This window comes from Chlorocebus sabaeus, chromosome 7, assembly GCF_047675955.1.
Source record: "Chlorocebus sabaeus isolate Y175 chromosome 7, mChlSab1.0.hap1, whole genome shotgun sequence".
Classification (NCBI taxonomy): Eukaryota; Metazoa; Chordata; class Mammalia; order Primates; family Cercopithecidae; genus Chlorocebus; species Chlorocebus sabaeus.
Genome location: NC_132910.1, coordinates 69,589,136 through 69,606,788, shown reverse-complemented (window position 1 = coordinate 69,606,788; position 17,653 = coordinate 69,589,136). Strand labels below are relative to the sequence as shown.

At 35.2% G+C, this 17,653-nt stretch overlaps 1 protein-coding gene across 1 annotated transcript in view; it reads right to left on the bottom strand.

Annotated features, from left to right (window-relative positions):
* LOC103236166 (N-deacetylase and N-sulfotransferase 3) overlaps positions 1-17,653 on the bottom strand; it is a 210,918-nt gene that overhangs the window by 122,367 nt on the left and 70,898 nt on the right. Inside the window, exon 4 of the mRNA XM_007999649.3 lies at positions 12,344-12,498. Coding sequence (XP_007997840.2) covers positions 12,344-12,498 — 155 coding nt within the window. The remainder of the gene's footprint in view (positions 1-12,343; positions 12,499-17,653) is intronic.

The window sequence follows — 17,653 nt, the reverse complement described above, 5'->3', positions numbered from 1 at the left end:
CTAAAGATAAATGCTTGGCAGGGGTGGAGATCCCAGTTTTCATGATATGATTATTACACGTTGCATGCGTCTATCAAATATTTCATGTATCCCATAAATATATACAACTACTGAGTGCCCACAATAATTAAAAATTAAAGAAAATTATTATTCCATGAAGCCACCTTTATTTATTTCTGTAAACTAATATATTTGTTATATTACATAAAGTTAAAAATTACAAGATTTTCCTAAATTATGCATTGAAATATTTCCAAATAGACAATGTGAAAATAATACTATTTTGTCAGGCAAAAAATAATGTTGTAGTCTTTAGAACAATTTTCCTAAAAACTAAAAGAGAAAAATAGCATTTAGGTATTTGAAAAATACAATTAGCTTCATTACTGAAGAAAAAATTGTTTATTACTGTCTTTAATGATAGGTTTGTATTTAGACTCTTGCTAGTAATTAAAAATGGCACTTAACTTTTAGTTTTTGTCTCTATTTCAATTTTTCTAAACAGAAACACCTTTGTATTTTCATTAATGACTAGAAGGCTCATTGTCTATTTCCATATTTTGCAGATTAGCAAATATGCAAACTAATGTAATTTACAGAAAACTCCATATTGACAGGAAATCAAACAGACATTCTGCATGCTACAGTGAAAAACGAATCCCAAACTTCATTACAGTATAATTTGGAAATACTTCAAAATGCTTTTCTGGAGTTCATTTTGGTTGGAATGTCCCATTTCCTCAGTATACAGAAGTTCATGTTTTGGTTAACTATCTCATAGTATTGGGAAATTATATACATAATTTACATTGGTTGAAGATTAAGTTTCTCTATATTTACATTTGGTAGTATATTTCGAAGTTGATTCTAGAAAAACATTTTTTTTCCCCCTGGAGTTTTAAAGTGGCTTCATTAAAAACTATGGCTTTTTGGGGAAAAAACTGTCACTTCCTTAAAAACTACGGCTATTTGAGATATTATTTAACAAAGAAAAGAATATATTTTTCTATATGATAGGACCATAATTCTGACCAACTGCCTCCTTCTCTTTGGAAAATTAAATTAGCTTCTTTTAATACATAAGGCACTTGCATGAGTGCAGGCACACGCGTGTGCATGCACACACACAGGTATATGAAATATGAAGAAAATAAATTTATGATACTATTTCCTTGAATTTGTGAAGCATTTTCAAGCTTCTAATGATGATTTGTTTTCCTAAGGTGACACTGATGGTCTACACCACAATTCAGCTTATAAGAACCTGTGGAACCTCTGGCACCCATGGAAGGAGTCCTGTAGTAGCTGCAATCATTGGGAGAAAGTAAGAAATGGCGTGGCTGTTGGCAAAATGGCCCAATATATGTAAAAGTTGCTATTCAAAGGAAGCTGACTGTCTTCTTGGCCTCCAACAAAATGAGGCAAGTCAGGATCATTAGGTTAGGGAATTTAGGTTTGGTACTACATGCAAAGATTATTAAATATTAGATTATGTTCCTATGATAAATGGTAATATTTCTGGTATGGTTTGAAATTAAAAATCTTGAAAGAATTAATTACCTTAGCATAGGAATCTGATTTTTAATTTTCTAAAAAATTGTAAAATAAAAGGGTTGTAAAAGTAGTCACTAAAGTCCAGGTTTATAATTCTGTGTTTCTTTGACATAATCTTTGTGGTTTTAGAAATGATTTTATATTCAGATGCTAAATATGAATGTACTATTTTTAATCCATGAACAAATTTAAACTCCCATGTACAATTTTCTTTCTACATACTTAAGGAGGAATAATCTTCTAAAATACAGTAGACACAGTTACATAAATTTGGTTAATATTTATGGATTTGACCACTAAATATTTCTCTAGTTTTCTTACATGGTGCTCTTTGATTTATAATATGAATTTTGGTTTGCTGGGTGGTATGTGAAAAAATTTCTATGATGATAATGTTGTTTTTAGTAGATTTGTTTTAAGGGTTCAAGAATCATCCCCTGCTGGCAGCTATTGTATTAATAAAGAATTTGTCTGGTCTTCCTTATCCCTGATTCCTGGGAGATAACTCCTAACTCTGTGGAATTTCCTGAGTGATAGAAATGTCTTTGTTATTTATGGTGAGACCCTGAAACTATATCTGAGTTTATGCTAACAAGATGACTCAGGATGAAGGTTAGTCATGCCTGGAAGTCCCACCATGTAATTAGAGAGTGAGAACTTTGAGCCAGGTAATATCAGCCTGACCTTAGGGTAGGCGAGAGGAGTTGGAAATTGAGTTCAATCACGTGGCCGGTAATACAATCAAACATGCCTATATAATGACACCCTTATAAAAAAATCTGGAACTTGAGGTTTAGTTGAGTCTCTCTGGGTAGTGATATTCCTATGGATCCAGAAAGTCCAGGAAAGAGATATTCTCTGTCTCACAAGATAGCAAAAAATATGGCTATAAAATAAAAGTAACAAAAGTCTTTGGATAAAAGTGTTAAAGGTGTTAATAATGAGATCTTGTAAAACCGAATGTCATTACAGCAACTTATAAAACAGAAGTGTCACCTTATCACTCTGGAGTTACTCATCTCCGGAAAAGAGATGAGTGTATGGTGTTTAATTTAGTATATAGTGAGAAGAGAGTCTTATTCTTTCAATATCTCAAAATAGCCAAACCCATGACAATTAAATTATCCTTGTACCAGGAATTCTAGGGATAGGGAGTAGCATAGTATCATCAAGAGAGTACAGATTTAGGAGAGCACAGATTTGAGTCCTGGGCTCAATCTCAGTGCTTCTCTGCATTGGTCCGAGGACCCTGGCAGGTTATGCAAATTCACCATGCCTCAATTCCCTCATTTGCCAAGTAGGGGTAATAAAACTAATGATCTCACAGAGTTGTTCAGAGTGAAGGGTATAAACAAAGTTATTGGTCAAGTGCCATTTGATTTTCTTTTATTTGGTTAACAGTATACTTTATTTGGGGGAAACAAAAACAAGCAAAGCAAAACAAAACAAAACAAACAAGGTAAACTAAGACTCCTCTAACCATTACTTTTATCCTCAAACAACTCAGAATGCTTATTTCACAGCAGACATTCCTCGAAGAAGATACATTGTCATTATCAATCATGTCTAAAAACAATGTCTTACTAAACAGTACACATTTCTTCTATTATACATACTAGATATTACACATAAAGTGGGAGGGAAGGAATACCTCTGGTGTACCATAAATCTGACAGAGCTGTAGCAATAACAAAAGCAAAAGCCCCTTCTTAACACCACATATTCCTCTTTAGGCATTATCCCAAGTTAGCAGCTAAATTATTTCAAGAAATGGAATGACATTTTGTAAGCCAAATGTAGTAAGAAATTCCAGTAACAAAAGTTAAGCTAAAAATGTAATACCAATACTGAAAAAGGGTTACAAAAGGTAGCATACTTGGCTTTAACTTTCATTTTTACTTGTAACCTTAAAGAAAAGAACTATTTGGGGAAGAGTGACAGATTTTCTCTCAGTCTTCCCTAACAATTATAAAATTTATTTCAAGTACATTTTCATTTAACTGAGCATGTTGTTTTCCTCTCTTAGAGTTCCCTCCAGAATTTTTGAAGTGTTGTCATATCTTTGTCGAGTGTCTCATAAGTAAACATAGCACTAAAAGATGCACTTTTGTGAGAATACTCAAAAGAATGATGTAAACACTTGTACTTTGCACAGCCCAGGTTGGTATTTTTGAATTGCCGGGGTGCATTCAAGTAAACACAATAAGAGGTTTATAGAAATGTAAAATATGAATTTATGAAGCCTTACTTTTTATGCTGTAGCAAAATAACTGAAAAGAAAATTATCTGGATTCATAATGGAGGAATTGAAAGTTTGGTTTAATTCAGCTTTTTCAGACTTTGAAGCAATAAATTTTATGTGGACCTTTGGGGGTTTCTGAGAGATAAGAAAGCTTTAAATAATTCAGGACAACCTCAAATTCTCAGAGTACTTGCACATACATTTAATTTCTCTGAAAATATGCAAGGTTGATTAGGAATCTTGAAGTCTACATAGTACTAATTTTAAGTGAAGTTTAATGTTTCTGAAAGCATAAAATGTTGATATCGATTTTTGTTATAATCACTGTATACCCTCTGGTATTTCTAAAAGCCACCAGGACAGTAATGCTTTCAGCACTGAGATCGCAAACACAAGAAACCACATAAATCCTATAGACAGCTTTTTAGGAGAAAAACATTGTAAAAAGTCAGATTTGTATTCTGAAATTGTGTAATAATGTGACTCCTTCAGGAAGTAGTAGCATTTTGATTATGAGGTCTGTGTAACAGCAATCAGTATCAATGGCATGGCTACTTGTTAATTTTACAAACCATGGTTGTTACATGGGCTTTGGAATTTGACAGACCGGGAATAAAAATCCTTTCTCCAGCTTTCACTGGCTGTGTGATTTTAGAAAAATTATATAAGTTTTCCAAGCCTTGCTTTCTTCATTTTCAATACAAGAATAAGCAACCTCACAGGTGACTGGGAGAATTAACTGAGGCTGTATGGAAAGCACGAAGCACAATGTCTAGTAAATATTTGGAGCTCAACAATTTCTCTTCCTACATTTCCTTAAGAGAGTCAAGAATCTTTCTCATGGAACCGTAAGGTTCTGTTTCATGCAGGGGAAACAGAATCACAGAATTTCAAGTTTCACGTTTCCTGATCTGAGCAAAAATTAAAGGAAAAAATGGGAAATCAGGGAGACTAGTTTGGAGGCTGCTGCAATAATCTAGGTGTGGGCTGAAAATTTGGAAGTGAAGTAGGGATGGAAAATTTTGAAAAGGAGCAGGAGCTGGTACAAAAGAAAAAAAAAAACCTGAAAGAAATTGTTAAATGAGTGGGAACGTGGAGTGGGAGACATGAAAATGCCAAAGCAGAGCCAAGGTTAGCACTCTTGTGGAATTTACTCTTACTTCTTCTTCTGCCATCACTTCCATCTCTGCCATGTTTATAACCACCTCTCAGAATGCAAGTGCGCCCTCCATCTTAAGTAAATGAAAGGCGTAAAAGGAAAGAACAGTGAGAATTCAGGAGCAGCAGGCATGGATCTGGAAATAGACCTCCCCCACCCTCATACCCACATCTGACTCCAGCCCACCAGTATGAGTTTCTAGGAGAATTCATAAAGGCTTTTAGTTCATTTTGTGTCCACATAAATTTGGACAGTAAGGCACTATTTTCATGCAGTACATGTGCTAAATTTATCTTTCTTTTTGTGAAATCAATTTAAGTTACCAGATAAATGTGCTGAAGATGAAATCTAGTATTTCTGTTAGAGAAAAAAGGGAAAGGAATTGAGGAATTCTTTCTACAATGTCTATCTTGTTAGAGAGTATGGAGTCTTCCCATAGGATGGAAAAGAAGGTAATCTGGACAGGAATTTACAAAGAAAAGAATTCCAATTAAAACCACTTTCAAAAGTTCAATGATATATCCAAATGAGAATACATTTTGCCCCACTGTAGATATGGGTAGGAGGGGTTATCCTCATGTAGGTGAAATATAGAACTTCTAAAGAAGCAGCAGCAGTTCACATTTGCAAAAAGTTTAAAGAAGAACACACAGATAGAAAAGTGGGAGGCTTAAACCCTGATGTTATTTTTGACCTGTTATTCTCTTTTGCTTCCTCATCATCCATCTGATAAAAAACCTTATTGAATCTATGTCAGAAATACTTTTCACATCTAACTTCTTTATGATCCCACTTCTACTAGTTAAAGCTAGCTTTTATTTCCTTTTTTTTTGTTGTTGTTAATTTAATAGCAATCCAGTATGTCTACTTACATCCAATTTTCCCTGCTTATCTTCATCCTCAACAGTCCTTCTCTAATGTTCTGTGATTCTACCACCTATGCGGAAGTGCTAGAACTTCGGAGTAGATGACAGTGTTATCTTGGAGTTCAAGATACGTAAAATACGTAGTTCTAAAAATAACTAGATATGGGGCCGGGCGCGGTGGCTCACACCTGTAATCCCAGCACTTTGGGAGGCCAAGACGGGTGGATCACAAGGTCAGGAGATCGAGACCACCTTGACTAACATGGTGAAACCCCATCTCTACTAAAAATACAAAAAAAAAAAAAAAAATAGCCGGGCGTGGTGGCGGGCGCCTGTTGTCCCAGCTACTCGGGAGTCTGAGGCAGGAGAATGGTGTGAACCCAGGAGGTGGAGCTTGCAGTGAGCCGAGATGGCGCCACTGCACTCCAGCCTGGGGGACAGAGCGAGACTCCACCTCAAAAACAAACAAACAAACAAACAAAACTAGATATGACATTTCAATTTAGAAAAACAGATTTTAAAATATTCTGGTAAAAAATAGTTGTGAAACAATTGGTAGAAATATGCCAGGGGAACACAGCTAAAGGATATGTATTGCTCTACCACAAAGCTCTAATCATGATGTTGTGTTCAACAATACTAATAACTTGAAGATGCAAAAGTCATACTTGTAAAATATAGGGATTACATAAAGCTGGGAAAGATATAAAGCATGTTAAATAACAGAGTCAGTCTTTAGCAGGAGGTTGATATACTAAAACACTGAACATAGAACAAATATGGAATATTAAAGGGACAATTGTAATTCCAAGGCTAGCATTTAGTTTACAAAATCAATTGGATAAAAATAAATACTTGAAGGTTTAGTAAATGGCTCATGGGCAGAGGGTCTGGCAGACACAGGTGTGATATGGTGGTATAAAAATGTAATGTGATCTTTGGCTACATTAATACAAGTGAAGTGAACATGAAGAGAAAAATATTTTACTATTTTCTGCTTTGATAACACCACATCAGTGGACAATAATGTTCAGATTGGGGCATATATTGGGAAGAAGAATGACAAATTAGAAATTGTATGAATATGACAGCTGGGATGATGAGGGGGTTTGAAAACCTGTGGAATGCTTCGAGATACATCACTGAGAGAAAGCGTCATGCCTCTTTATTTTCTGTATTTCTGATGTTTTGATATCTGGGGCCTTGCTAACCTTGGAGAGGTTGCTGCTCTCAGGCTAGCCAATTCCTAGAGATAGCAAACACCACCCTGAGGGCACTCTCAGATGTCAATCAAGCAATTCAAAACTCCTACCCTTGACTGCTTCCTTTATCAGACTCTCATATGTTGAGCAACTATCTCCCTCATCTAATCACCCCACAGCAAAGTACCAGATGACTAAAGACAGCTCTTACATCTCAGAACACACTGAAATTATTCAAAGTAGGCAATCCTGAGCCTGCTTACCCTGTCTTGCCTTACCTTTCCTGCAGAAACCACAATAATACTCTTGCCCACATATTCCCCTTGCTCCCTCTGCTTCCTGAGCAACCCTGGTGCCTCCCCTTGTGGCCCATGGCATCCATGGCACACCCTCTTTCTTGGAAACTGTGAATAACAAACTAATCTTTTCAATGGCAGTCATCTCCTGGTCTATTGGACTCACCATACCTGAATAATAACAAAACGTACATTATAATACAGTAATGATAGAACCTTAAGAGCTAGAAGAAACATTTACTTTTATTTTTATTTAACGAACATTGAGTACCATTCTCTATACATATCTTATCTAGATTAGAAGAACTCTACTTCTTAAATCTATATTACTTCGATACCTTTCCTTATAAATATATTGATTCTAGTCCTTCTAAATCTTAAGACAGACTGATTATCTTCTGGAATGATACTAAAAATATCTACCAACCAGCTCGGTGCTGGAGACTCTTTCTGGGCCAAGCCCCTTTAGTTCCTGAGAAATGGGGAGATTTGGGACACCTTGGGAAAGCATCTGATGTGGTAATGGGGTAAGGGTAAAGTATTGTCACATTTCAATATTGTAATAACTGGCATAGCCATACCAGTACTTTTGGTTGAATAGTAGCCCTGATAATATAACCCTTAGTCTTCTTTTTTATCTCTTGCCTTCTTTAATTTCCTTCAGCTGTTCATTTTATGAAGTAAATTATAGACTTCATCATATTGGTCATTTTGCTCTGAACAACGGCCAGTGTCTTTCTTAAACTGTGCTGCTTGGATTACTCTAAAGCAGCCTACCAGCTGAGTGGACTCTGCAACCTAACTGGAATTCTCTATTTCTATTAGGATGCCTAGAATTATAATTTGTGCTCAATATCAGTAAAATGAAAATCTCATATGCCTTTTTATAAAGTGCATCACTGAAATAAAAGTGATAGTACTCATTCATTCTCTAGCTGGCAAGCAAACTAATTAAAAGATCATTCCTTAAGCCAGCAAGTCTTTCAATATATTTTAAATTACATTTGGATACTATAATCTTTATTTCCATATTGGAAAAGTTAACATGCTCACTAATCTAAAAAGTTTTATAATTGACAATAGACATTACAGCTAATGTAAATTAACAGGTTCTGCTGCACTTTGAAAAGAGAGGCAAAAAGGACACCATTTAAAAGAATGATGATAATGCAATTAGAAGTTCAATCTTCAGTAAGATTTTATGTTACCATGAACATCGTTCTACTACTACTAACTTTAATAGTATTGTCTATAAAGGCATTAAATATCATCTATTATTGGCAAAGAGTTCTATGATAGAAATATCTATTAACTATTTTATCATTAAAAATGTAACAACCACCATTTTCCAAAATTTAGATACAGTTCTTCAGTTGAGAGTATATACTATTGAAGACTTTTTTGAGGTTAAAATAGAACACTATTTTACCTTTCTAATGATACGTTATTCTATTTTAAAAACTGTAGAGTCAATATTTTAAATTTTGCGGTAGGTCATTATTAGTGATACATTTAATCTTCGTCTCAGAATTTGTACCTTTCAAAAAAAAAAAAAAAAAATCCCCTGTTGAAATTTCAGTTTAACCCGTGAATTAGCTTATATTTGGTAACTAAAATTTTTTTCCAATCAACCTCTAAAGCTGCATTTCCTGATGGGTGTAATCATCAAATGCAAGTTTGCTTAAAGGATTTACTTGACCTTTCATAATAAACTATTAGAGCTTTCAAAGACAAGTTAAAATAGACATCAAATTTGTGTCCACATTGTGGAAAAGGATAATGGGTAAGATGTATTTGTTAAAAGTCAATGAAAATAGCAGGTGTTTGGCTGTAAATGATGATAACAAAGGCCGAAACCCAAAAGTTTTAGATCAGAGTCTCAGATTCTCCTAGCTGGAAAGGTACTTTAAATGTCCTCTAACCCAATTACCCATTTGAGTATTGCATCCATGACCTCCATTTTTGTTTGAACATCTATTTGCTCCCAAGACAGCCCACTGCTTCTTTGCATGTTCTTTCATTTTCTTCATTGGGAAATACCCACACTCATTTTAAAATCAAGAGCCTCCAAGCTGATGGAGAAGAGCAGGATATAATTTGATTTAGAAATGCAATATTAGCACAGATTAAACATTAGATTGTTCCATCTAGTGAGGTGAAGTAGGATTTTCTCCAGAGTACTTTTCACTGAGTTAAAGTGGATTCTGTAGCTATATATGATAAGACATATTTGGTCAAGTGGAAATTTCCTCAGATTTAGTTTTTTGTCTTCCCCGCCCTTTTGACCCCCTCCAACATTTTAGAGACTCTGCCTATATTAGGGAACTTCAGAAAATCTGAGGGAAAAGTTGCCCTGTGAGTTCCACCTCAAGTTCTCCATTCCCTTTGTATTACCAGCATAACCAGATATTCCCTTGGATTGCCAGCAGAAAAGAAATCTTGATTCACACCTGTGAATTGGGTTGGGAGACTAGGGAGGAAGCCTGGGGGGGCACAATTTATGCAGCACTAGAAGACTTAACACTGCAATTTATGCAACATTAAGATTTCTGGTCTTAATTGTACTGCTAGTGAGTTTTATAATCATGAATAAATCACTGCATTGCTCTGATTCTCAGTTGCTTCATCTATAATGGGAGAATAAATAGACCTACAATTCAGGGTTAATTTAAGAAAATAATAAAAATATGTTAAAATTGGAAACCCTTGATCTTTTCTTATTATATCTTTAAAGTCGGTAACAATGCAGTTTTGTAACCCTAATGCCTAATGGAAAGTAAAAGAGTTAACACATACTTAGAAATTGGGTTAAATTCACATTAAACAAATGTCATCCCAATACAAAGTAAACTTTTAAACTTAAGGATTTTTGTCCCTCTTACCTGTCTGTCCAAACACCTCAGGAGCTTAGGCAAAAATTAAAGATGGCAATTTTATGATACTAGATACAATGATAAAAATAACAGCTGCCATCTATTGAGTGTTACATGCTAATTGCTGTTCCCAAATGCTTTATATATATATATGCTCTTTCATGTTGTTATGGCTGGGGAGGGACTGGTTCTGGATTCAGTCTTTTTTCATATCTATCCTCTCACAACAAAATGAAATCCACTTGTCCTGGATTTGATTAAACACTAAATAATATATTTGGTCTTATTTCTGGAGATCTATTACAACTACTCTCTACTGCTTCAAAAACAATAATGTGAATTGCCAACATGTAGTTCAGAATGACTTTTCTAAGAAATCTGCTTTGCTTGACATTTAAGTTAGGTGGTTAAGAATGACCAGATATTGTTTTTGAATTATTATTTTATTCATGATGCTTTTTAGTTGGGAATTCTGAAAAATGCATATAACTCCTGTGCATGCTTGTTCTAGCATATGTATTAAGTATATTCTTAGAATATGTACTTCCAAACATCTGAAAATGTTTTAAACATAAACATAATATTGGCATTCATTGATTCATTCCGGTAATAATAGAACACTTATTGTTCTAGATACTACTAGTTTCAGCAGATATAACAGTGAATGACATGTCTTTTATCAAAGCTGCTTTGGTACATTATTTTTGGAAAGCTATCAAAACAACAACAACAGCAACAACAATTTCACTCCTCACTTCTCAGTATCTTATCTTTTACTGGTGCTTTACTTTACTGTATGTATTTTCTTCTCTCACAAATCCCCTTCTCTTTTTCTCAACAGATTTAGAAATAAACCACAAAGTAATTTTTTCTCCACATAATTTATTACTGATGAACATTGCCAGTATCAGCAATCTAGATTTCTGGAAATGACAGAATTAATGTTTGCTCTATTGAGATATGAGTTTCAGGACTTTCTAATACAAATTCTGGCACTGTTTTACCAATATTACATGCTGTTTATTATTTCCATTTATATTTTTTAGGAAAAAAGATGACTCTCCTTCTCACAGGAGTTTTCATATACCATCAAAACATTTTCACAATATCAGCATGGAGGAGCACTATTCTTGCTTTCTTGACAAAATATCAATATGTGGCAAAGGTGCACCTGAAGCTATTTGTTTATTTGGTGGAGTAGATTGAAGCTAAAAGACAAATATGGGCTCCTGATGCCACCATAAAGTATTTGGTCTTATATATCCTCAAGAAAAAAAAATATAGTGTATAAATTCTAACCTCGTCTTGTATATGTTTGAGTAAGGTGCTGTGAGAACCAACTAAAACTTCTTAGCTCTAGCAACTGGTGTAGAAACCATTCCATGTAAGTGTACCTCGGTACTCTCTCTGATCACAAGCACATTTTTCTTCATAATGTGCTTATTTAAACTTTTACTATAAATTTCCCTGTCCTGAATATAAACCCTTCAGTATTACATGGTGCACCTTGCTTCAGCTAAGCAAATGTTCCATCCATACAACATATATGTTTGCAATGCTTTTAACTGTTTAGATTGAGTCTTTATTACCTCCTGCAGTCATTATGGTCTCCTACCTGCTCTTTTCTCTCAACCTCATTTCATGCCAGTTCATCCTGATACCCAAGAATTATTCTTATTTCAGGATGTATCTAAAATCTCATTTCCAGAAGAACCCATCTTGGGCTACTCCCAGTGATACTTACTTCTTTGAACTGTGGGTTTTCTGTCTGTGAGGTTTGGCATTAGATCATGAAAAAATATTTTATTTTGTTGGGGAATTGTTTAACGTGCATATTTCTGCCTTCCCAGTGCAGCAGGAAACTCCTTCTGGACAGGAGCCATGTCTTAGGAGCTCTAACCATAACGTCATCATAAATTTTGTATCTTGTGAAGTCCCTCTTAAATTAGATCCTTCAAAACATTAAGTATAGTGGTAAGCACTCAATACAAACTCAAGAGCCACATACTGAAAGGTGGCGATACCAAAATCTTCTAAATGATCACATGAAAAAGTTACTTAAAAGCGCTGCTATGCCATAATATAATAACCTTTTCATTTCTCCAATCAGTGTACACTACTTCAATGCAACAGTCAAAGTGAATTACTTACTAAGGCAAATTTTTTGTTGAGAATCATCTGCTCCACCAAAGATGACTCGTTGTGGAAGAGGTGGGGCTGCATATGGCTCCACATGTGAGGAAACCACCAGAACTCATCCACAGACCCCAACAGACAGTCATCCCCTTCATCTTCCTCTTCAGTTCCTTTGGGGGGGAAAAAGATTATCCAATTAATTCCAGTTATGCAGATCTATGATCAATCAATCAATCAATCAATCTACCTATCTATCTAATCTATTCTCATATATGTATTTAGAAGACATCATTTATTCTGTTTTATGTGTAAGGCTTTAAACTCAAATGTATCAAAGGAAAATCTGTTAGTCAGAAAATAATCAGAGACCATGTAAAACTCTTAAACGTTATTAAATATGAGACATGGATTTGAAATCACTGCAAGATGAAAATATATAACCATTCCCAAGGATATTAGAACTCTTAACTTTCAGGATTTTTGTGCAATTGGTAGTCTGGAGAGAATGGGGGATAAGTAGGAAATGTAATTGAGGAAATATGAGTAAGGAATGTGTGTCACAGCCTCAGAAGTAGTAGGTCATTGTGACACGGGCTGCATATACAACGAAGTAATTCTTTTATTCAGGTTCCTCCTTAGGTCTGGGAAGAAGCTACTTAGTATTTGGTGAAAACTGATGCATAAGAAAGAGAAAAGAAGGAAATGTGGAAATTGTTATTGGGAAAATTAGAGAAAACTGAAGGATAAACAAGAAGAAAGGGTGAAAGTGATGGACAGAAGTTGCGAAGTGGTGAAATCATAGTCACCACTATCAAAACAATCCAAGCTGCTCCTTAGTGGTACTCATGTTCCATATGCTTGTCCTTTCTCTCAAGTTGTTGGAAGAAGATTTTCTATCACGAAACTCCTATTTCCTTAAGTGTCAGCCCTGTTGTTGTTTCTTGGAGGTTTCATACTTGAACTCATTTTATTTTCTCCCATTTTCCTTGGCCTGCAGTTCAGTTGACTGCGGGAAATTTCACTGTTCTTTTAATTTATTTAAAAGGGCTGAGTCCTTTTTGTACTTCCTCAGGCATAGCTTCTTTACTATGGCATAAAATAAGAACAGTATAAGGTGCTCACTACTGTCCTGGAATATCATAATACTAGTCATTATACAATTATGCAGCCACACTTGAATTTTAGCCACAACATTTAATCCAATAAGCTCCCAGAGTAGTGGGTTCTTCCTATGATGTCCTTTCTGTGTGGAGAAAAATCTCCTCCCATATTTTCAATGGCAGCTCTGATATGATTTGTTTTATTAGAGCCCTACAGGCTAAAGATGGAGAATGGACTGCTGCCAGTCATTCTAAACCCAGTCCCTGTTAACATTGTTCATTCAACTTCTCAAGAGAAGGGAGGCAGAGTCTATTGGCAGGAAAAGAATCAGGTCCTGTGATTTGGTGGGCATTGAAAACCTTTACTGGAGATGAAGGCATACTAAGAGGTTTCATGGTCATTCAAATTTATACAGGAGAAACAAAGATTGAGTGCTATAGAGTGAGTGGAATAGCATAATCCTTCAAGGACAGTCTTCAGTTTGACTTTCATATGCTTAAGTACTCTGCTGCTATGAAGGAACTTCCTCTCCACTACATACAAAGATTACATCTTTAAATCTAATGTTTTATTTTCTTTATTTTTTCTTCTTCATATACACTTATGTTACCATTGTATAGTAGAACGAGTATAGCCTTTGAAGTCAGAAGGCTTTAGTTTATTTGTAGGTTCCAACACATTTGAGTTGTGTGGCCAAGTCACATGATCTCTTTAATGTCTGTATTCACGTAGGTAAAAAGATGGACAGCAGTACCTATTTTATTTTTTGGGGGAGATAGTGTCTACATAATTCTGGCAATATTGGGTAACTTATAATGCCCCTTTCTTTTCTTCCTGTATTTCCTACTTCAGTTCTTCTTGTGTTTCCTTGCATGTCTCCTTGAGTTTTTTTTTTTCCTCATTACAATACTACATGAAAGGAGGAGGTAATTTTCACATGTGCTATGTGGGAGAGGTGACATTGTGTTCAAGAACTGACCAAGTCATTATATTAACTCATTGGCCTGATTAATGAATGAGTCACCAGCATTCTTGGAGCTTCTGAGCGGTTATCTTATGGCTCAGGGAAATTTTATGGAGAGAAAGGCAAGAAAAATAGGAAGATGGATTCAGGGGTTTAGAAACTCTGATGATCCTAACCATGGCAGGTTCTTGGGTCCTTCTAAATTTGAGGTGATAATAAATAAGGTGACTTAGTAAAGAAGCATTTTGTAGGTGTGACTGGTGATCTTAAATACATGTTTTGCTTGACATAAGAATGATGTCATTTAGTTTCCCTGCATTTAAACGTCTCTGCTTCTATCCAAGATACTCCCTGTTGCTTAACATTTTGTAGTCTCCAGGACACTGTATTAGTGTCAGTTATTTGTTGCCATTTTATTTTCTCACACTGAGAGCAGGCAGAGTCTCTTGGAGTTTCCCAGAAATCAATTCATTCCTGATTTCCACATACCCTGCAATGTCAGTGAGCTGAGATTCCCTAGTTTATAAGAAGTCTCCTCTCCTACCGCTTTTAAGCTCTATTCCTTGTTGCCTATAATTCCTATCTTTTCTTGCAACTTTCCTGTTATCTTTCCTTTATTCATGTTTTTTAAGTTGGACTCTGCTGAAATATTATTTATCAGAACAGAGCAGCAGATCTCAGGGTTCTTTGAAAAGATAGCTCAGGCATTTGTTGTCCTTTCCTGAACATCATGGTGAAATCTGTGACTAAAATATTCATACATTTGAATCATGCAAGAGTTAGACAAATAATATCTGCCTTCTGACATATTTGTCTCAGTTCATATTAGGCATGATTTTATGTCTTCTCTTTATAGATTTGTCTTATCTGATTTCTTTTAATCCTATTTTGAGAATGTTTTACATTAGAATTACATTGAAAACAAATGTCTCTTGCTTATTACTTTCATAATTATGGGCTGGGCTTAGTGGCTCACACCTGTAATCCTAGCACTTTGGGAGGCCGAGGCTGGCGGATCACAAGGTCATAAGATCGAGACCATCCTGGCTAACACGGTGAAATCCCATCTCTACTAAAAATACAAAAAAAAAAAATTAGCCATTCGTGGTGGTGGGCACCTGTAGTCCCAGCCACTGGGGAGGCTGAGGCAGGAGAATGGCATTAACTTGGGAGGCGGAGCTTGCAATGAGCCGATATGGCACCACTGCACTCCAGTCTGGGCGACAGAGCGAGACTCAGTCTCGGAAAAAAAAAAAAAAAATTTTTTAAATTAAAAAGCAGTTGAAGTGTAATTAACTGTGGGTTAATTACATTTGGTTGGACTGTCGTGGCCTCTTGCCAACTCTTTGCTTCCCCACTTTGCCCACCTTTATTAGAACTGGAGGAAAAGAGAAGAACAAGAAGTCAAATTCCTCAATTTTAAGTGTCATTTCCTTTTTCTGGGAAGATGCAGATTATATTTATTTTATTTTCTTTTCAACTTTTATTTTAGATTCAGTGGGGACATGCAGGTTTGTTACCTGGGCATATTGCATGATGCTGAGGTTTGGGGTATGAAAGATCCCGTCACTCAGATAGTGAGAATAGTACACAACAGTTAGTTTTTCAGCCTTTACTCTTCTCCTTCCCTCTCTGCCATTAGTCCCCAGTGTCTACTGTTGCCATCTCTATGACTATGAGTACCGGTTGTTTAGTTCTCACTTATAAATGAGAACATGTGGTATTTGGTTTTCTGCTCTTGCATTGATTCACTTAGGATAATGGCCTCCAGCTGCATCCATGTTGCTGTAAAGGGTATGATTTCATTCCTTTTTTATGGTGGTGTAGTATTCCATGGAGTATATGTATCAGATTTTCTTCAGCCAATCCACCATTGGATTGGATGGACACATGGACACCTAGGTTTATTCCACATCTTTGCTACTGTGAATAGTGCTGTAGTGATCATGTGAGTGCATGTGTCTTTTTGGTATAATGATTTGCTTTCTTTGGATATATAATAATATCCAATAATAGGATTGCTGGGTTGAATGTTAGTTCTGTTTTAAGTTTTCTGAGAAATTTCCAAACTCCTTTCCATAGTGTTAAGTGCCATTTCTTAACTTGTCACAAAACTATGCTGAAGTCTTATAAAGTTATTGCAAACTATAATTTATTTTTTAATATATTTATTTAAATAATTGGTCTCTACACTATTTTATCTGTAGTGTTTCCTATTCTGATATTATATTTAAAATCATCATTGATTGAGACTCTATGTTGTGTTGTTATGTCAAGCACTGTGTTGGATACTTTACAAACATCATTTCACTTCATTCTCAAAACAACTTCATGAGGTGAGGGCCGCTGCCAACTTCATTTTACAAATAAGGGAATTGATATTTGGAAAGGTGAAGTAACTTGCTCCATGTCACTGAGAGGTTTGAGACGGAGCCTGAACTGAAATCCTGAGTTCTAATTCAGATTGAGCAACTCCAAATTCAGGGCCCTTAACTGTCATTCACTGGCCAAACATGGAGTCTAGAAATAAGATCAGCATTTACTCATTCAGTATAACATTGCTCTTCCCATTGTTAATTTCTTCTGTAATATAATTAGAATGTATAGTTACTATTGGATCTCAGTGATTTTGGGAAACATAAAAAACTAACAAATCTATAAATAAGGAGAATCTTTTGTCATTCAGCTTCCCTAATCAAGGATGGGTTAAGACTATTTTTTGACACTTCACTAGCTATGTGACCCTTTAAGTTTCTATGTTCTTATCTAGAAAACAAGTTAACACATTTTTTAACTTCTAGGATTCCATGGAAAAGTACATGAAAAGTGCTTAGCAAAGCACTAAAAGGGAACTATGATTTTTATTTTTTATCCCTTTATTTCTTACATAAATTCACATAACCTTCAAAAATTAAAATAAATCAAACAAGATAAAGCTCTCTTCTGACATAAAGTATTACTATTATGACAGTGCCACTTTTCTTTTTCCCTTCAAGACTGAGTAAAATGGATAGAATTTTTTATAGAAAAAGGAATAGCAATTTCTTCATTTAGAAAGGAAGACAATATAATTCAATTACATTTTATCCCATCTAAGTTTTGAAAGATCAAATATTAAATTTTATATCTGTTCCCTCTAAAAAACGATTTAACTGGCCTTAGACAACCCTGGCTACAGTTTTGTGGAAACTCTCATATTATACACCAATAACAAGACCCTTTCAAACCTTGGCCTCCGTTTCCACCTGTGTTGTACTTTC